Source organism: Heterodontus francisci, chromosome 35, assembly GCF_036365525.1.
Source record: "Heterodontus francisci isolate sHetFra1 chromosome 35, sHetFra1.hap1, whole genome shotgun sequence".
In the NCBI taxonomy this organism is placed as follows: Eukaryota; Metazoa; Chordata; class Chondrichthyes; order Heterodontiformes; family Heterodontidae; genus Heterodontus; species Heterodontus francisci.
This window is the reverse complement of record NC_090405.1, coordinates 54560100-54582256: the sequence shown is the minus strand read 5'-3', so window position 1 is coordinate 54582256 and position 22157 is coordinate 54560100. Positions and strand designations below refer to the sequence as shown.

The 22157-nt window shown below is 47.0% G+C and overlaps 1 protein-coding gene across 1 annotated transcript; it reads right to left on the bottom strand.

Annotated features, from left to right (window-relative positions):
- Nucleotides 1-8901: 8901 nt before the first annotated feature.
- On the bottom strand, nt 8902-10928 carry lingo1a (leucine rich repeat and Ig domain containing 1a). Its single transcript, XM_068015172.1, has one exon. It carries the CDS (start codon nt 10926-10928, stop codon nt 9090-9092), a length of 1839 nt encoding a protein of 612 aa, XP_067871273.1. The 3' UTR covers nt 8902-9089.
- Between the last annotated feature and the right edge of the window lie 11229 nt (nt 10929-22157).

Here is a 22157-nt window from a genome sequence, read left to right as displayed (position 1 = left end):
ACACAGACTCACACAGTAACACCTGCAGACTCATATAGTAAAACACACAGCCACACACAGACTCATACAGCAATACACGCAGGCACACACAGTAACTAACATAGGAGAAGGAGTAGGCCATTCAGTCCATCGAGCCTGCTCCACCATTCAGTACGATTATGGCTGTTTATCCACTTCAATGCCTTTTCCCCCACATTATCCCCATATCTCTTTTATGTCATTTGTATTTAGAAATCTATCAATCTCCGCTTTAAACATACTCAATGACTGAGCTTCCACAGCCCTCTGGGGTAGAGAATTCCAAAGATTCACAACCCTCTGAGCAAAGAAATTTCTCCTCCTCTCTGTCCTAAGTGGCTTCCCCCTTATTTTGAAATTGTGTCCCCTGGTTCTAGACTCCCCAACCAGGGGAAACATCTTACCTGCATTTACCCTGTCTATCCCTTTAAGTATTTTGTAGGTTTCAATGCAATCACTTCTCATTCTTCGAAACTCTAGAGAATACAGGCCCAGTTTCCCCATTCTCTCTTCATAGGACAGTCCCACCATCCCAGGAACAAGTCTGGTGAACCTTCGTTGCACTCCCTCCATGGCAATAATATCCTTCCTAAGGTAAGGGGATCAAAATTGCTCCAGGTGCGGTCTAACCAAGGTTCTATGCAACTGAAGCAAGACCTCACTACTCCTGTACTCAAATCCTCTTGTGATAAAGGCTAACATACCATTAGCCTTCTTGATTGCTTGCTCCACCTGCATGTTAGCGTTCAGTGACTTATTGACAAGGACACCCTGGTCCCTTTGTACATCTACACTTTCTAATCTCTTACCATTTCAGAAAACTCTGCACATCTGTTCCTCCTACCAAAGTGGATAACCTCACATTTTTCCACATTACATTCCACCTGCCATGTTCTTGCCCACTCACTAATTCTGTCCAAATCCCCTTGAAGCCACTTTGCATCTTCCTCACAACACACATTCCCACCTCGTTTTGTGTCATCCACAAACTTGGAAATATTACATTTGGTTCCTATATCCAAATCATTGATATATATTGTGAATAGTTGGGCTCCAAGTATTGATCCCTCTGGTACCCCACTAGTCACAGCCTGCCAGTGTGAGAATGACCCATTTATTCCTACACTCTATTTTCTGTCTGTTAACCAATCCTTAAGTCATGCCAGTATATTACCTCCTATCCCATGTGCTTTAATTTTGCTAACCAACCTCCTGTGGGGGACTTTATCAAAGGCCTTTTGAAAATCCAAGTACACCATGTCCACCGACTCCCCTTTATCAATTCTGTTAATAACATCCTCAAAAAACTCCAACAGTTTCATCAAACATGATTTCCCATTCATAAATCCATGTTGACTATGCCCAATCAGATCATTATTATCCAAGTGACCATTTATCACATCCTTTAGAATAGATTCTAGCATTTTCCCTACTACTGATGTAAGGCTAACAGGTCTGTAATTGCCTGTTTACTCTCTCCCTTCCTTCTTAAATAGTGGGGTGACATTTGCTACCTTCCAATCTGCCGGAACCGTTCCAGAATCTATAGAATTTTGGAAGATGGTCACCAATGCATCCACTATCTCCACAGCTACCTCTTACAACACTCTGGGATGCAGAATATCAGGTCCTGGGGACTTATCAACCTTCAGCCACATTAATTTCTCCAATACAACCTTCTTGCTAATCCTAATTTCCTTCAATTCCTCATTCCCCCTAATCCCTTGGATCTCTAATTCTGGGAGATTTCTTGTATCTTCCTCAGTGAAGACAGACACAAGGTGATCATTTAGCTTCACTGCCATTTCTCTATTCCCCATTATAAATTCTCCTTACTCTGCCTGTAATGGACCCACATTTGTCTTAGTCAAACGTTTCCTTTTTACGTACCTATAGAAGCTTTTACAGTCAGTTTTAATGTTTTTTGCTAGATTACATTCATATTCTATTCTCCCTTTATCAGTTTCTTTGTCCTCCTTTGCTGCATTCTAAAATCCTCCCAATCCTCAGGTTTACTACTATTTCTGGCAACTTTATAGGCCTTTTCTTTTAATCTTATACATTCCTTAACTTCCTTTGTTATCCACTGTTGACTGCCTTTACTTTTGGAGTTTTTGCGCCTTCAAGGAATGTATAGTTGCTGTAAACTATATAATATTTCTTTAAAGACTATCCATTGCCTATGTACTGTCATACTTTTTAATGTATTTTCCCAATCCATCTCAGCCAATTTGCCCCTCATACCTTCCTAATTTCCTTTGTTTAAATTTAACACGCTGGCTTCAGATTGAAATACCTCACTTTCAAACATAATGTAAAATTCTATCATATTATGGTCACTCATCCCTAAAGGTTCTTTTACAACAAGATTATTAAATAGCCCTTTTTCATTACATAATATTAGATCTAAAATAGCCTGTTCCCTAGTTGGTTCCTCAAAATGCTGCTCTAGAAAACCATCCCACACACAGTCCAGAAACACATCCTCCATGGCATTAGTGCTCATTAGGTTTCCCCAGTCTATATGCAGATTGAGGTCACCCATGATTACTGTATTCCCCATGCTACATGCTTTTCTAATCTCCTGATTAATGCCATGCCCTGCACTAACACTACTGTTTGGTGGCCTATAACACACATACAGACTCACACAATAACATATAGACATACACAGTAACATTCAGACACACAGACTCACAAAGTAACACGCAGACACACACAGTGAAATGCAGAGGCACACGGTAATACACACAGACTCGCCCGCCTGAGGCCAATCAAGGCCCTTAAGTGGCCACTTAACAGCCACTTAAGGGCCCTTGCCCACCTTCATGGGTATTTTATCTGTGGCAAGCGGGCATGCTGGGAATGTGAAAGGCCACCCAGCGATAACTGCCACCCTTTCCGTGTGTCAAGGGTGTCATGGCAGTTGGGCACAGGGCCAATTGACGGCCACCCCTGCCTCCCAACCTACCCCCGGGACCCAAGACGCCGCCCCCCCTCCCCTCAAACGCCCACCCTAGCCTCACCAGGGCATGACCGATACCCTTGGCGAGGCATGCCCAACTTACCTTCACTCCTGACTCCATGTTGTCGGCTGGGCTGAAGTCCCAGCAGTGGGCCCCGCTCCCGGTGGCGCTGCTGAGACTAAGAGCTGCCGGCCCGCTGATTGGCTGGCAGCTCACTGAGGCGGGACCTCCTCCCTCAAGTGGGTGGAAGTCCCGCCTCGAGCCAATTAAAGCCCGGGGACCCGTAAAGTACGGGATGAATCCCTGAGCTAGGTGGAAGCGGATTCGCCCCCGGCTTTTACGTCGGTAGCGGATTCCCGTCCGCCTAAGGTAAAATCCAGCCCAATAGCATGCAGACACAGAAAATCACAGACACACCCAGATAGAAGCAGACACAGACCCAGATGCACACACGTACACGGACAGACACGCACATTTATTTATATATAAAAATCAACTGAAGTCCACTCTACACTGGAGTCAGAAGATTGGCTTGTCCAATCGAACACCAGGCACCAGAAGAGGATGCTGTGAAATATAAACCTGCATAGCACCTTTATTATATAACCATGATTATTATCTCATTTTATTGCACAAAACGACTGAAAGAGCTTTAGTGAAAAGTGCTTTGACAGGACAGTTACAGTCTCATTCCCAGACATTGTAGAAAAATGTTTTTTTCTGTGGAGATGTTTCTGTGTTGCTGAATTTTCCAGAGTGTGGCTGAAAGTTACAGAAAACACCAAAAATTCTCAGCTTTTTTTGTTTAATATATAAAAAACATCATGGAAGTTCAGTGAAGGAAAGAAAATTCCATATATATATATATTTATATTTATACTTTTCTTACACAAATGCGACAGAGTCACTTCCTCATCAGATACACTTGGGGTTCACTTTATTCCTTATTTTCCCCATCACCCACCCCCCACTGCACCCATCCCCCCAATCCGAGCCTTGTGCACAGAATGTCTGATAAAAATGCTGCAATTAAATATTTACAGCTCAAGAGAAGGTGGTGAACATTTCCTTTCGTCCTTTCCTTAGTTCAGAAGAGACCATAGGAACTGTTCCGTCACAAGGCTCCGTCTGTACATGAGCATCATGCATTCGAATTTTGAACTGTCTGGTCACGAGGAACTGCTGTTATACAGGGACAGAATGGTAATTAGTGTCCAATCACAGACTAGGACACATGCAATCTGTTGCTAATTCTAGTTCTGAGAATATTAAGAGTTCCAATCAGTTATAATGTTAACTTCTGTGCTTTTCTGTTGGGACAAGATGGCACTGGTGATGGATGTCAAAGAACTAGGGGTGAAAACAGTGAGATCCCTCAACTTGTGGCCATGTGTTGTGTAAGATGCTTTAAGATATTTACTCACTGTGTGGCAGGACGACTAGACAAGATACCAGGGAGGATGAATATTCTGGAATTTAGCTCAATGACCTTTCGGGATCAGGGAGTATTGAAAAGAACTTGCCGAGTCAATGGTAGGGTAATGTGTATTGGCTACTGACCCATCAGAGTTCTTCCTGTTCGATCACCAACAGCGACTGAGCCATATTGTTTCAGTTCTAGTTTCGGCTCCTGAATGAATCGCATTATTTTCCATCATGGTGCAATTATTGAGAGTGTACATGGGCTGTGGGAGAGGATTAAATGGGTGGGTAGAGTCAGTGATAGGGAGAGTGTACATGGGCTGTGGGAGGGGATTAAATGGGTGGGTAGAGTCAGTGATAGGGGAGAGTGTACATGGGCTGTGGGTGATTAAATGGGTGGGTAGAGTCAGTGATAGGGGAGAGTTTACATGGGCTGTGGGAGGGGATTAAATGGGTGGGTAGAGTCAGTGATAGGGGAGAGTGTACAGAGGCTGTGGGAGGGGATTAAATGGGTGGGTAGAGTCAGTGATAGGGGAGAGTTTACATGGGCTGTGGGAGGGGATTAAATGGGTGGGTAGAGTCAGTGATAGGGGAGAGTGTACAGAGGCTGTGGGAGGGGATTAAATGGGTGGGTAGAGTCAGTGATAGGGGAGTGTGCACATGGGCTGTGGGAGGGGATTAAATGGGTGGGTAGAGTCAGTGATAGGGGAGTGTGCACATGGGCTGTGGGAGGGGATTAAATGGGTGTGTAGAGTCAGTGATAGGGGAGTGTGCACATGGGCTGTGGGAGGGTATTAAATGGGTGGGTAGAGTCAGTGATAGGGGAGAGTGTACATGGGCTGTGTGTGGGGATTAAATGGTTGGGTAGAGTCAGTGATAGGGGAGAGTGTACATGGGCTGTGGGTGATTAAATGGGTGGGTAGAGTCAGTGATAGGGGAGAGTGTACATGGGCTGTGGGTGATTAAATGGGTGGGTAGAGTCAGTGATGGGGGAGAGTGGACATGGGCTGTGGGTGATTAAATGGGTGGGTAGAGTCAGTGATAGGGGAGAGTGTACATGGGCTGTGTGTGGGGATTAAATGGTTGGGTAGAGTCAGTTATAGGGGAGAGTGTACATGGGCTGTGTGTGGGGATTAAATGGTTGGGTAGAGTCAGTGATAGGGGAGAGTGTACATGGGCTGTGGGTGATTAAATGGGTGGGTAGAGTCAGTGATAGGGGAGAGTGTACATGGGCTGTGTGTGGGGATTAAATGGTTGGGTAGAGTCAGTGATAAGGGAGAGTGTACATGGGCTGTGGGTGATTAAATGGGTGGGTAGAGTCAGTGATAGGGGAGAGTGTACATGGGCTGTGGGTGATTAAATGGGTGGGTAGAGTCAGTGATAGGGGAAAGTGTACATGGGCTGTGTTTGGGGATTAAATGGGTGGGTAGAGTCAGTGATAGGGGAGAGTGTACATGGGCTGTGTGTGGGGATTAAATGGTTGGGTAGAGTCAGTGATAGGGGAGAGTGTACATGGGCTGTGGGTGATTAAATGGGTGGGTAGAGTCAGTGATAGGGGAGAGTGGACATGGGCTGTGGGTGATTAAATGGGTGGGTAGAGTCAGTGATAGGGGAGAGTGTACATGGGCTGTGAGTGGGGATTAAATGGGTGGGTAGAGTCAGTGATAGGGGAGAGTGTACATGGGCTGTGGGTGATTAAATGGGTGGGTAGAGTCAGTGAGAGGGGAGAGTGTACATGGGCTGTGGGTGATTAAATGGGTGGGTAGAGTCAGTGATAGGGGAGAGTGTACATGGGCTGTGGGTGATTAAATGGGCGGGTAGAGTCAGTGATAGGGGAGAGTGTACATGGGCTGTGAGTGGGGATTAAATGGGTGGGTAGAGTCAGTGATAGGGGAGAGTGTACATGGGCTGTGGGTGATTAAATGGGTGGGTAGAGTCAGTGATAGGGGAGAGTGTACATGGGCTGTGAGTGGGGATTAAATGGGTGGGTAGAGTCAGTGATAGGGGAGAGTGTACATGGGCTGTGTGTGGGGATTAAATGGTTGGGTAGAGTCAGTGATAGGGGAGAGTGTACATGGGCTGTGGGTGATTAAATGGTTGGGTAGAGTCAGTGATAGGGGAGAGTGTACATGGGCTGTGGGTGATTAAATGGGTGGGTAGAGTCAGTGATAGGGGAGAGTGTACATGGGCTGTGTGTGGGGATTAAATGGGTGGGTAGAGTCAGTGATAGGGGAGAGTGTACATGGGCTGTGTGTGATTAAATGGTTGGGTAGAGTCAGTGATAGGGGAGAGTGTACATGGGCTGTGGGTGATTAAATGGGTGGGTAGAGTCAGTGATAGGGGAGAGTGGACATGGGCTGTGGGTGATTAAATGGGTGGGTAGAGTCAGTGATAGGGGAGAGTGTACATGGGCTGTGAGTGGGGATTAAATGGGTGGGTAGAGTCAGTGATAGGGGAGAGTGTACATGGGCTGTGGGTGATTAAATGGGTGGGTAGAGTCAGTGATAGGGAGAGTGTACATGGGCTGTGGGTGATTAAATGGGTGGGTAGAGTCAGTGATAGGGGAGAGTGTACATGGGCTGTGGGTGATTAAATGGGTGGTAGAGTCAGTGATAAGGGAGAGTGGACATGGGCTGTGGGTGATTAAATGGTTGGGTAGAGTCAGTGATAGGGGAGAGTGTACATGGGCTGTGGGTGATTAAATGGGTGGGTAGAGTCAGTGATAGGGGAGAGTGTACATGGGCTGTGTGTGGGGATTAAATGGTTGGGTAGAGTCAGTGATAGGGGAGAGTGTACATGGGCTGTGGGTGATTAAATGGTTGGGTAGAGTCAGTGATAGGGGAGAGTGTACATGGGCTGTGGGTGATTAAATGGGTGGGTGGAGTCAGTGATAGGGGAGAGTGTACATGGGCTGTGGGTGATTAAATGGGTGGGTAGAGTCAGTGATAGGGGAGAGTGTACATGGGCTGTGGGTGATTAAATGGGTGGGTAGAGTCAGTGATAGGGGAGAGTGTACATGGGCTGTGTGTGGGTGATTAAATGGGTTGGGTAGAGTCAGTGATAGGGGAGAGTGGACATGGGCTGTGGGTGATTAAATGGGTGGGTAGAGTCAGTGATAGGGAGAGTGGACATGGGCTGTGGGTGATTAAATGGGTGGGTAGAGTCAGTGATAGGGGAGAGTGTACATGGGCTGTGGGTGATTAAATGGGTGGGTAGAGTCAGTGATAGGGAGAGTGGACATGGGCTGTGGGTGATTAAATGGGTGGGTAGAGTCAGTGATAGGGGAGAGTGTACATGGGCTGTGGGTGATTAAATGGATGGGTAGAGTCAGTGATAGGGGAGAGTGTACATGGGCTGTGGGTGATTAAATGGGTGGGTAGAGTCAGTGATAAGGGAGAGTGGACATGGGCTGTGGGTGATTAAATGGATGGGTAGAGTCAGTGATAAGGGAGAGTGGACATGGGCTGTGGGTGATTAAATGGATGGGTAGAGTCAGTGATAGGGGAGAGTGGACATGGGCTGTGGGTGATTAAATGGATGGGTAGAGTCAGTGATAAGGGAGAGTGGACATGGGCTGTGGGTGATTAAATGGATGGGTAGAGTCAGTGATAGGGGAGAGTGGACATGGGCTGTGGGTGATTAAATGGATGGGTAGAGTCAGTGATAAGGGAGAGTGGACATGGGCTGTGGGTGATTAAATGGATGGGTAGAGTCAGTGATAGGGGAGAGTGGACATGGGCTGTGGGTGATTAAATGGATGGGTAGAGTCAGTGATAGGGGAGAGTGTACATGGGCTGTGGGTGGGTAGAGTCTCTTGTAAGAGTTGTGGTGCCACTGGGACGAAGATTCTGCTGCATTTTTCGTGGTGAATAAGTTCCTATTCTCCCTACTGGGTCATCAGGATTCTATTCAATGGCTTTTAACTCCATCCAGTTTATTTCTTGGCAAGTGGTTGGAGTAACTGAAAAACACAAAGATTTGGAAATCTAACTAATGTGGCTCATTATCTTGATTAGTGTGTGTCTGGTAGTCCTGGTCCTGACTGCTTTCCATCAGCTGTCCAAACAGGAAACCTTCTTCAAAATCATTGGCAGTAAAACATGTCACCCAAGTTCAGAGCACTTTCCCCCGAAAGCAGGGATATTAGTGGCTGCCTTCGTCATTGGAAAGGTGCAGCTCACCCTCATTCTAGAGCACTGCTTGGTGACTGAACCGTGTGGGTGCTGCCAAGAATTGGGCAATTGCTGGCACATAACAGGGAGCTGGCACGCAGGCACCTCACAACCAAGGTAGTGTTATGAGTGACAGCATTATAATTAGACTGAATACTAAGAATACAATTGAATGTAAGACCCCCTTAGTGGGGAACCTTGCAGTTATATTGATCAGGAAAAGGCTAAATGAAGCGTTCATTCACTTCCTCTGAGTGGGACAATAAGTATCACCTTCACATAGAAAAAAATGGCATAAACGATGGATCAATCCAATCCCTCTTTTTGCATTCCAACTAACTAAATGAAGTTGTCTTCAAACAGGTTTGGGGGAGTCTCAAAAATCAGTGATCATCAAACCCGTTACAGACATTTTGTTTGAAAAGAGTACATTGCTTTCAGTAGTCTGTCAGATTGTTGAATTTTTAACACGGCAGCGATTTTTCCCAGTCAGCTCTCACTATCAAGAGTCTTATATCATTTTCATGTTGAACTTGCGAGGGGCGTCTGCAGTCCCTATACCCGCATCTGATTTTCTAGGCACGTACTCAATTTCGATGTTATGCTTTGTGTTCCCCTTGCCTCTACTCCAGAGAAACAACAGTACCAGACAAAAGAGAACCACTCCCAGGAAGGATATAAATCCCATGGTGGTTGCTATGATTAGTGTTTTGATATCAAATGGAAAAGGCACAGAGGCACGTGTGCTGTTGGCATTGCTGTCATTGGGCTGATTGGTAATAAAAGCAAAAGTCTTGTTTGGCTGCTGCCCCCAGTCTGGGGAGTAACCTCTGACATGCAGGCTGGCACTGGAGGTATCATTCCCCCCAGCATTCATCGCAATGCACTGGTAGCTGCCATTATCCTGTAACTGGGCATAACGCACCTCGAGTGTGCCATCTGGGAACACAGTCAGCCTTCCGTTGGTCTTGCTGGAGATGTGGCGTTTCCTCGGGGACACCCACATGATGACTGGAGGAGGGTCTCCATCAGCTCTGCAAACAAAGTGGACCGTGTGGCCTTCATCTACGTAGATCCTCTGCGGTTTCTTGTCACGAATCCTGGCCCTCCGGCATGTGAAGTAGTTGGGCAGCAAAACGTCAGGGAAGTCCTTGAACTCCTTGCCTTGGACTATCTCAGGGGTGGCACAAACAGGTTGCTGCCTGTTAAAGTTGAGGCGCCAGCGACGTCTAAAGATCCAGAGCAGTCTGCAGTCGCAGGCAAGGGGGTTGTTGTCCATGATAAGAGTCTCCAGATTGCCAACTGAATGGAAGACAGTCTCCTCCAAAGTTGTCAAGTAGTTGCAGGATACATTGAGGACTCTCAGGTGATTTAACCCTCGGAAAGCGTACGGCTCAATTGTGTTGAGTTGCCCTCCACCCAAGTGTATCTCTTGCAGCCGGAGCAGCTCCTGCATCATGTGACCTTGTACGGTTGTAATGGGGTTAAAGGACAAATTGAGAAGCTTCAGGTAAACCAAATGCCGGATTGCTACATAAGGAACAGACGTCAGATTGCAGTTGCTAATAGTAAGTGAGGTGAGGTTCAAACCATAGAGACAGTTGGGAGCCACAGTGTCCAGAAATGGCCAGTGAGAAACTTCCAAGACTTTGAGACGATACAATCGTTTGAATGAATAGTTCAGTATTACATTGATATTCAAGAAGCGGAGTCTCAACACTATTAGACCGTGCAGGTGGGACAGGGCTTCAGTGGGTATGGTTGTCAAGTTGCATTTCTCTAAGGTGAGCTGCTCCAGACTATGGAGGCCACTGAAAGCTCGGTGGGAGATGTAGACAAGGTCATTATCTCCGACTTCCAGGGACTTGAGGTTGTACAAGTCCTGAAACATGTAGTCCAGTAAAATAACAAGCTTGTTCTCACTGATGTCCAGCTGGGTCAAGTTGTTGAGTCCTGTGAATACTCCGAGAGGTATCAGCTTGAGTCTGTTACTCCTCAGTCCCAGCGATCTCAGATTAAACAGGTTGCTGAAAGCCCCTGGCTCAACAGTAGAAATTATATTTTCATTCAACTCCAGCTCCTCCAGCAAAGGGTAAGCAGCAAATTCATCTTGGTTGATGGTCTTGATACGATTCTTGCTAAGATCCAACAATCTGGTTTCAGTGGGAATCCCTTCAGGAACCGTGATGAAGCGTTTCCGGTGACACACCACCGATCTCTCCTGTGCCGAGCAGTCACAGCGAGCTGGGCAGCCCATTGCGTGTCCAGATAAAACTGCCCCCAATATCAGCAGCAGGACGGACTGCCAGGCCAGGCCAGGGCTGTACATGCTCGCTTCTCCAGCCACCATCCTACTTCTAACCTGTAAACAGCACAGAAAGACACAGCAGGTCAGCAGAACGATTCGTACTTAACTTGACAGTGAATATATACACATACTCACTTAACCCAGTTACCTCCAGAGTGCACATATACTAAATTAATTAGTTACCAGTACAATGTACATATACACAAGGTAACCTCAAACTCCAAATATACACTGTAATCTGAACCCTGAAATATATGTTAATCTGAAACTCAAATAGACACAGTAATCTGGACCCCCATATACACGAGGTAAACTCAAACCACAAATATACGGGGCAATCTGAACCCTAAATATACATCAATCTGAAACTCAAATAGACACAGTAATCTGGACCCCGATATACACGAGGCAAACTCAAACCCCAAATATACACCGTAATCTGAACCCTGAAATATACATTAATCTGAAACTCAAACAGACACAGTAATCTGGACCCCATATACACAAGGTAAACTCAAACCCCAAATATACAGGGCAAACTGAACCCTAAATATACACAGTAATCTGAACCCCAAATATACACGCTAATCTGAATCCCCAAATATACACGGTAATCTGAACCCCCATATACATGAGATAACCTCAAACCCCCAAAATACACAATATTCTGAACCCCCAAATACACATGGTTATCTGAACCCCCAAATATACACAGTAATCGGAACCCCAAATATACACGGTAATCTGAACTCCCAAATATACACAGTATTCTGAACCTCAAAATACACACAGAAATCTGAAGCCACAAATACGCACAATAATCTGAACCCCAAATACACATGATAATCTGAACCTCCAAATATACACAGAAATCTGAAACCCCAAATGCATACAGTAAATGAACCCCAAAATATACATGATAATCTGAACCCCCAAAGACACACAGTAATCTGAACCCCAAATCTGCAAGGTAATCTAAACAACCAAATACACACAGTAATCTAAATCCCCAATTATACACAGTAATCCGAACCCCAAAATATCCACTATAATCTGAACCTCCAAATACACAAGGTAATCTGAGCCCCCAAATATACACAGTAATCTGAACCCCAAATATACACAGTAATCTGAACCCCCAAATATACATAGTAATCTGAACCCCAAATATACACAGTAATCCGAACCCCAAAATATCCACTATAATCTGAACCTCCAAATACACAAGGTAATCTGAACCCCAAATATACACAGTAATCTGAACCCCAAATATACACAGTAATCTGAACCCCCAAATATACATAGTAATCTGAACCCCAAATATACACAGTAATCTGAACCCCCAAATATACACGATAATCTGAACTGCCAAACATACACAGTAATCTGAACCCCCAAATATACATGATAATCTGAACCCCCAAATATACGCAATAATCTGAACCTCCACATACACACTGTGACAGAAACCACATCTGCCAAATGGAAACATATTAATTTCCTCTGCTGGAACACTACTAGAACCCTTTTACTGGACATTGCACAGAGCTTGTTGAATAAAGACCACAGAATTGGACAACTGAATCATGGCTGCACTTTGGCATTCTGAGAAACAGTTGAAAAGAGAGACCGTGGAAGTGTTCACTGATTCAATTGACAAGATTGGTCAGGGCAATCATAATAATCAACTTTCTTTGTCTGTGTAAGAACCAGAGCTCCACACTCCACCAGGTGTGACTGGAGAACTTTGAGAATCAACAACCCTCGTAGAAGATGCTGTTTCATACAAAGAGCTGGTCACATGACTTACCTGCTGGCCAGACTGGGAACTGTTTGAATTGTGCCTCACAGAAAGGTTTGGACAGTCTGCAATTTGAAAAGCAAAGAGAAGGAAGGTCCCTCTCACTTGCTCTGTCTCTCTCCCAAACTAAGTCCCAGGGACCCACAGAGGCAGCTTAAGCCCCAAGACAGAGAACCTCTTCAGCCTTCTGGTACCAGAGAAACAAGTTTGAAAGTGTGTACTGGGCCCCAGTGAGAACTGCAAGACCTCAACTCCAATCAAGGACGTAACATCCAAACCAAAAGACAGTAACTAAATTCTATTTATTTCCAACCCTACTTAAACCTCCCTCTTTAATTCTTTCACCCCCTCTGTATCTATTTGTGAGTGGGTTTATCTCGTATGCATGCTAACATGGTGGTGTTGCGTATTTTTAGTAATTTTAACTGAGTTAGGGTGGTAAGGCTAATAAACTTACATCTTTCTTGTTTAAACCTAAGAAAACCAGTCCGGTTGATTAATTTACAATTACAATTAGACAGCAGTGGGCAAGGACTCACTGAGGGGATAAACTAAAAACACTGTGTTTCAAAAGTTAAACCCAGTAATGGCCAAAGCAGGAAAGGGGCGAGAGGGGCGACTGAGACCCCATCCTCACCCAGTTGTAACAACCCAGTAATCTGAACCCCCAAATACACACAATAATATGAACCCCAAATAGACATGGTAATCTGAACCACAAATAGAAACGGTAATCTGAACCCTCAAAAAACAACACGGTATTCTGAACTCCGAAGTACACACAATAATCTAAACCCCAAATATACACAGTAATCTGAACCCCAAATTACACATGATAATCTGAACCCAAATACACACTTTAATCTGAACCCCCAAATACACACTTTAATCTGAACCCCCAAATGCACACTTTAACCTGAACAAAGAACAGTACAGCACAGGAACAGGCCAATCGGCCCTCCAAGCCTGCGCCGATCTTGATGCCTGCCTAAACTAAAACTTACTGCACTTCCAGGGTCCGTATCCCTCTATTCCCATCCTATTCATGTATTTGTCAAGATGCCTCTTAAACATCGCTATCATACCTGCTTCCACCACCTCCCCTGGCAACAAGTTCCAGGCACTCACCACCCTCTGTGTAAAGAACTTGCTTCGCACATCCCCTCTAAACTTTGCCCCTCGCACCTTAAACCTATGTCCCCTAGTAACTGACTCTTCCACCCTGGGAAAAAGCTTCTGACTATCCACTCTGTCCATGCCGCTCATAACTTTGTAAATCTCTATCATGTCGCCCCTCCACCTCCGTCGTTCCAGTGAAAACAATCCGAGTTTATCCAACCTCTCCTCATAGCTAATGCCCTCCAGACCAGGCAACATCCTGGTAAACCTCTTCTGTACCCTCTCCAAAGCCTCCACGTCCTTCTGGTAGTGTGGCGACCAGAATTGCACGCAATATTCTAAGTGTGGCCTAACTAAAGTTCTGTACAGCTGCAGCATGACTTGCCAATTTTTATACTCTATGCCCCGACCGATGAAGGCAAGCATACTGTATGACTTCTTGACTACCTTATCCACCTGCGTTGCCACTTTCAGTGACCTGTGGACCTGTACGCCCAGATCTCTCTGCCTGTCAATACTCCTAAGGGTTCTGCCATTTACTGTATACTTCCCACCTGCAATGGATCTTCCAAAATGCATTACCTCACATTTGTCCGGATTAAACTCCATCTGTCATTTCTCCGCCCAAGTCTCCAACCGATCTATATCCTGCTGTATCCTCTGACAATCCTCATCACTATCCGCAACTCCACCAACCTTTGTGTCGTCCGCAAACTTACTAATCAGACCAGCTACATTTTCCTGCAAATCATTTATATATACTACAAAGAGCAAAGGTCCCAGCACTGATCCCTGCGGAACACCACTAGTCACATCCCTCCATTCAGAAAAGCACCCTTCCACTGCTACCCTCTGTCTTCTATGACTGAGCCAGTTCTGTTTCCATCGTGCCAGCTCACCTCTGATCCCGTGTGACTTCACCTTTTGTACCAGTCTGCCATGAGGGACCTTGTCAAAGGCTTTACTGAAGTCCATATAGACAACATCCACTGCCCTTCCTTCATCAACCCCCAAATACACATGACAATCTGAACCCCAAATACACACGATAATCTGAACTCTAAATATACACAGTAATCTGAACCCCCAAATACACACAATAATCTGAACTCCAAATATACACAGTAATCTGAACCCCAAATGCACCCAGTAATCTGAACTCCAAATATACACAGTAATCTGAACCCCCAAATACACACAGTAATCTGAATCCCCAAATATACACAGTAATCTGAACTCCAGATACACACTTTAATCTGAACCCCTCTCTACGGAAGCTCTCTGAGTTGCTGAGCATTTCTGGCATTTCCTGTTTTTGTTTCAGTTTTCCAGTATCTGCAGTATTTTGCTTTTGCCTTGTTGAGTTGGTGAGTCTCCTTGCCTTCCAATTGGTGGGTTTTGAGCCAAACGATAGCAGGAGTTTAGAGGCAGCAGGTTACATGATGAAACCTCCAGGAATACGTCCAAGCAAAGTTGGCAACCCAAACTCGATCTCACAGCCAATCCTCAGCAGCTTTCCTGACCCTACAATTGTAACAGAGGGCTTTCACTACCGCACTGCCTGCTGGGATAGTCCCCACTCCATCAGAGTCCGTGTGAGAAAATGTTACAGAAAACCTTACGAAAAAAATCACATAGCTGGACAGGGTGCAAAGTGAGAAACGATATCACGGAAGCAGGAGATTAAGAAATGAAGACAGCTAACAGGCAGTGATGTCATTCCAAATCTATAGCGCCTTTCACAATCTTAGGATGTCGCAAAGTGCTTTACAAGCAGTACAGTCACTGTTGTAATGTACGAAAAGCAGCAGCCAATTTGTACACAGCAAGATCCCACAAACAGCAATGTGATAATGACCAGATCATCTGTTTTAGTGATGTTGTTTGAGGGATATATACTGAGAACTCACCAGCTCTTCTTCGAATTAGTGCCATGGAATCTTTCACATCCATGTAGGAGAGCAGAAAGGGCCTCGGTTTAACTTCTCGTCTGAAAGATAGCCCCACCGACAGTGCGGCGCCCCCTCAGTACTGACCCTCCGACAGTGCGGCGCCCCCTCAGTACTGACCCTCCGACAGTGCGGCGCTCCTTCAGTACTGACCCTCCGACAGTGCGGCGCTCCCTCAGTACTGACCCTCCGACAGTGCGGCGCTCCTTCAGTACTGACCCTCCGACAGTGCGGCGCTCCCTCAGTACTGACCCTCCGACAGTGCGGCGCTCCTTCAGTACTGACCCTCCGACAGTGCGGCGCCCCCTCAGTACTGACCCTCCGACAGTGCAGCGTTCCCTCAGTACTGACCCTCCGACAGTGCAGCGTTCCCTCAGTACTGACCCTCCGACAGTGCAGCGTTCCCTCAGTACTGACCCTCCGACAGTGCGGCACTCACTCAGTAGTGCCTCTCCGACAGTACAGCGCTCCCTCAGTACTGACCTTGGAGAGTCAGACTGGATTTTGGTCCGAGTCTCTGGAGTGGGATTTAAACTCACAACCTTCTGCCTCAGAGATGAGAGTGTTATCCACTGAGCCACAGCAGACATTAAAATGGTACACAGTGGTTTTGCTGAGGGAGCCCCAGTTTGTTGTTCCTGGTACAGGGCAACAGCTTGGGGAAACTGTGACTGAAAATCTCACACCTATAATTTACCCAATGGTGACATCTCCAGAGAGAAAGAGCAAGGGTTAGTGTTGGAAGTGGAGGGTGTGAAAGAGACAGAGGACTGTGTATGAGTGTTCCCTGGTGACATATGCAGTTAGTCATGTTTCAACTGAGCTTGTAATCTTGCTGTGAGGTTTGCAGCTCCTGATAGAGATTCTGTCCAATGTGACAACTCACATATATACCCACAGTGTATGGACACTAATATTTACAGAGACCAATATACAGCGCAACCTTGCTTACACATTGTGCATCTGCACATATGTACAGATACAGGTGTTCATACACACATATACACAGATATGTACATCTCTGTACATAAGCATGCTTACTTGCACTCAGCCTATCTTGAGTTAAGGAAGAGGCTGTTTCAAGATGCACCCTGGCAGTGTTCTAACTGAACCTGGAGTACAACCATCACAGAGTTGGTGTATCAGTGCATGGCCAGGACTCCTTCTGCTTCACACGCTAATTCAGTAACAATGCATGGTCTGCACTGATTTCGCGAATCACACATCGATGACTGAATTGTCTGCTAACATTCACTGAGTAACCGCAGATGGAACCCCATTGGCAGGCAATCTCGTTTAACCCTGGGCTCGCTGCAGCTTTTATAGCACACACAGGAATTCTCTCACTTGTCAGCTACAAAATGTTTCTGGGGATTTTATATCCTTGAAGTATTCAGCTGGAAGGCAGTGTGTGCCTATGCTACAATTCTTGCTCTTGCTAAATGTATGTTGTTGATAGTATTTAAGATGCTAGATCGAGCTCGGACTACACAACTCTCTGAGCATGTGTATCTCGAAATAATAACTCGTTTATAGTATTTACACAACTATATACACTCTCCTTAAGCAGGTTTTGTGAGCATCTCTCCTGATGCTTCTTCCAAGTCTATTACCCATGTGACCATTACATCCCCATCACCAGGACAGTTGGGGGGGGGGAGGGGGTGGGGAGGAGGTGGTTACTCTCACTGTCTCAAACATTAACCCTTTCAGACCCTTATACTACACTAACTACCACCACTTCACCTGAAATTAATATACAGCAAGATAAGCCATTACAGGATTTACAATGTCAACCCCATAACACAGCTTAGTGACAGACACGGAGAAACACGGAGCAAAAGGAAGAGACTGAGCCATCAAGCTGCATTCCTTCCATAGGTTTCACAGGTTTTCTCAATGTTTAAACATCCTGGAGCACTAATGAGCAGGAGGTCCAGGAGTCCCACCCAGGGTCATTTCAATTCTGATGTAGCCTCCCGAGGGCTGCTGGCAATGTCAGTTAGAAAGTATACAACAGTGTCAGTGGTGGTAAAGGGACGAAGCAGGCTCTCCTTTCCATCTCTTTGTCTGGGCAGACATGCAACGAATGGCCAAATGGGTAAGAAATCCAGGGGAACACTGCACCGAAACCAAAACCTTCTCAACCCATAGCCCATTTCCACTCTCCCCTATCACTGACTCTACCCACCCATTTATTTCCACCCACAGCCCATGTACACTCTCCCCTATCACTGACTCTACCCAACCATTTAATCACCCTCCCACAGCCCATGTACACTGTCCCCAATCACTGACTCTACCCACCCATTTAATCACCCACAGCCCATGTACACTCTCCCCTATCACTGACTCTACCCAACCATTTAATCACCCTCCCACAACCCATGTCCACTCTCCCCTATCACTGACTCTACCCACCAACTTAATCACCCTCCCACAGTCCATGTACACTCTCCCCTATCACTGACTCTACCCAACCATTTAATCACCCTACCACAGTCCATGTACACTCTCCCCTAACACTGACTCTACCCACCCATTTAATCACCCTCCCACAGTCCATGTACACTCTCCCCTACCACTGACTCTACCCACCCATTTAATCACCCTCCCACAGTCCATGTACACTCTCCCCTATCACTGACTCTACCCAACCATTTAATCACCCTCCCACAGTCCATGTACACTCTCCCCGATCACTGACTCTACCCACCCATTTAATCACCCTCCCACAGTCCATGTACACTCTCCCCTATCACTGACTCGACCCACCCATTTAATCACCCACAGCCCATGTCCACTCTCCCCTATCACTGACACGACTCACCCATTTCATCACCCAGTCCATGTCCACTCTCCCCGATCACTGACCCTACCCACCCATTTAATCCCCTCCCACAGCCCATGTACACTCCCCTATCACTGACTCTACCTACCCATTTAATCACCCTCCCACAGCCCATGAAAACTCTCCCCTCACTGACTCTACCCACCCATTTAATCGACCTCCCACGGCCCATGTACACTCTCCCCTACCACTGACTCTACCCACCCATTTAATCACCCACAGCCCATGTACACTCTCCCCTATCACTGACTCTACCCACCCATTTAATCACCCACAGCCCATGTACACTCTCCCCTATCAATGACTCTACCCACCCATTTACTCACCCTCCCACAGCCCATGTCCACTCTCCCCGATCACTGACTCTACACACCCATTTAATCACCCTCCCACAGCCCATGTACACTGTCCCCTATCACTGACTCTACCAACCCATTTAATCACCCACAGCCCATGTACACTTTCCCCTATCACTGACTCTACCCACCCATTTAATCACCCTCCCACAGCCCATGCACACTCTCCCCTACCACTGACTCTACCCACCCATTTAATCACCCTCCCACAGTCCATGTACACTCTCCCCGATCACTGACTCTACACACCCATTTAATCACCCTCCCACAGCCCATGTACACTGTCCCCTATCACTGACTCTACCAACCCATTTAATCACCCACAGCCCATGTACACTTTCCCCGATCACTGACTCTACCCACCCATTTAAGCACCCTCCCACAGCCCATGTACACTCTCCCCTACCACTGACTCTACCCACCAATTTAATCACCCACAGCCCATGTACACTCTCCCCTATCAATGACTCTACCCACCCATTTAATCACCCTCCCACAGCCCATGTCCACTCTCCCCGATCACTGACTCTACACACCCATTTAATCACCCTCCCACAGCCCATGTCCACTCTCCCCTATCACTGACACTACCCACCCATTTCATCACCCACAGTCCATGTCCACTCTCCCCTATCACTGACCCTACCCACCCATTTAATCCCCTCCCACAGCCCATGGACACTCTCCTCTATCACTGACTCAACCCACCCATTTAATCACCCTCCCACAGCCCATGTACACTCTCCCCTCACTGACTCTACCCACCCATTTAATCGACCTCCCACAGCCCATGTACACTCTCCCCTATCACTGACTCTACCCACCCATTTAATCACACTCCCACAGCCCATGTACACTCTCCCCGATCACTGACTCGACCCACCCACTTAATCACCCACAGCCCATGTACACTCTCCCCTATCACTGACTCTACCCACCCATTTAATCACCCACAGCCCATGTACACTCTCCCCTATCAATGACTCTACCCACCCATTTAATCAACCTCCCACAGCCCATGTCCACTCTCCCCGATCACTGACTCTACACACCCATTTAATCACCCTCCCACAGCCCATGTCCACTCTCCCCGATCACTGACTCTACACACCCATTTAATCACCCTCCCACAGCCCATGTACACTGTCCCCCATCACTGACTCTACCCACCCATTTAATCACCCACAGCCCACGTACACTCTCCCCTATCACTGACTCTACCCAACCATTTAATCACTCTCTCACAGTCCATGTACACTCTCCCCTATCACTGACTCTACCCACCCATTTAATCACCCACAGCCCATGTACACTCTCCCCTATCACTGACTCTACCCACCCATTTAATCACCCACAGCCCATGTCCACTCTCCCCGATCACTGACTCTACACACCCATTTAATCACCCTCCCACAGCCCATGTCCACTCTCCCCTATCACTGACTCTACCCACCCATTTCATCACCCACAGTCCATGTCCACTCTCCCCTATCACTGACACTACCCACCCATTTCATCACCCACAGTCCATGTCCACTCTCCCCTATCACTGACCCTACCCACCCATTTAATCCCCTCCCACAGCCCATGTACACTCTCCCCTCACTGACTCTACCCACCCATTTAATCGACCTCCCACAGCCCATGTACACTCTCCCCTATCACTGACTCGACCCACCCATATAATCACCCTCCCACAGCCCATGTCCACTCTCCCCAATCTCTGACTCCACCCACCCATTTAATCACCCTCCCACAGCCCATGTACACTCTCCCCTATCACGACTCTACCCACCCATTTAATCACCCACAGCCCATGTCCACTCTCCCCTACCACTGACCCTACCCACCCATTTAATCACCCACAGCCCATGCCCACTCTCCCCAATCACTGACTCCACCCACCCATTTAATCACCCTCCCACAGCCCATGTCCACTCTCCCCAATCACTGACTCCACCCACCCATTTAATCACCCTCCCACAGCCCATGTCCACTCTCCCCTATCACTGACTCTACCCACCCATTTAATCACTCTCCCACAGCCCATGTACATTGTCCCCAATCACTGACTCTACCCACCCATTTAATCACCCACAGCCCATGTACACTCTCCCCTATCACTGACTCTACCCAACCATTTAATCACCCTCCCACAGTCCATGTACACTCTCCCCTATCACTGACTCTACCCACCCATTTAATCACCCACAGCCCATGTACACTCTCCCCTATCACTGACTCTACCCACCCATTTAATCACCCACAGCCCATGTACACTCTCCCCTATCACTGACTCTACCCACCCATTTAATCACCCACAGCCCATGTACACTCTCCCCTGTCAATGACTCAACCCCACCCATTTAATCACCCTCCCACAGCCCATGTCCACTCTCCCCGATCACTGACTCTACACACCCATTTAATCACCCTCCCACAGCCCATGTCCACTCTCCCCTATCACTGACTCTACCCAACCATTTAATCACCCACAGCCCATGTCCACTCTCCCCTATCACTGACACGACCCACCCATTTCATCACCCACAGTCCATGTCCACTCTCCCCTATCACTGACCCTACCCACCCATTTAATCCCCTCCCACAGCCCATGTACACTCCCCTATCACTGACTCTACCCACCCATTTAATCACCCTCCCACAGCCCATGTACACTCTCCCCTCACTGACTCTACCCACCCATTTAATCGACCTCCCACAGCCCAGGTACACTCTCCCCTATCACTGACTCTACCCACCCATTTAATCACCCACAGCCCCTGTACACTCTCCCCTATCACTGACTCTACCCACCCATTTAATCACCCACAGCCCATGTACACTCTCCCCTATCAATGACTCTACCCACCCATTTAATCACCCTCCCACAGCCCATGTCCACTCTCCCCGATCACTGACTCTACACACCCATTTAATAACCCTCCCACAGCCCATGTACACTGTCCCCTATCACTGACTCTACCAACCCATTTAATCACCCACAGCCCATGTACACTTTCCCCTATCACTGACTCTACCCACCCATTTAATCACCCTCCCACAGCCCATGTACACTCTCCCCTACCACTGACTCTACCCACCAATTTAATCACACTCCCACAGCCCATGTACACTCTCCCCCATCACTGACTCTCCCCACCCATTTAATCACCCACAGCCCATGTACACTCT

What these genes read in the sequence shown, in the direction of transcription:
- lingo1a (XM_068015172.1), bottom strand. Translation starts at nt 10,928, where the DNA reads ATGGTGGCTGGAGAAGCGAGCATGTACAGCCCTGGCCTGGCCTGGCAG.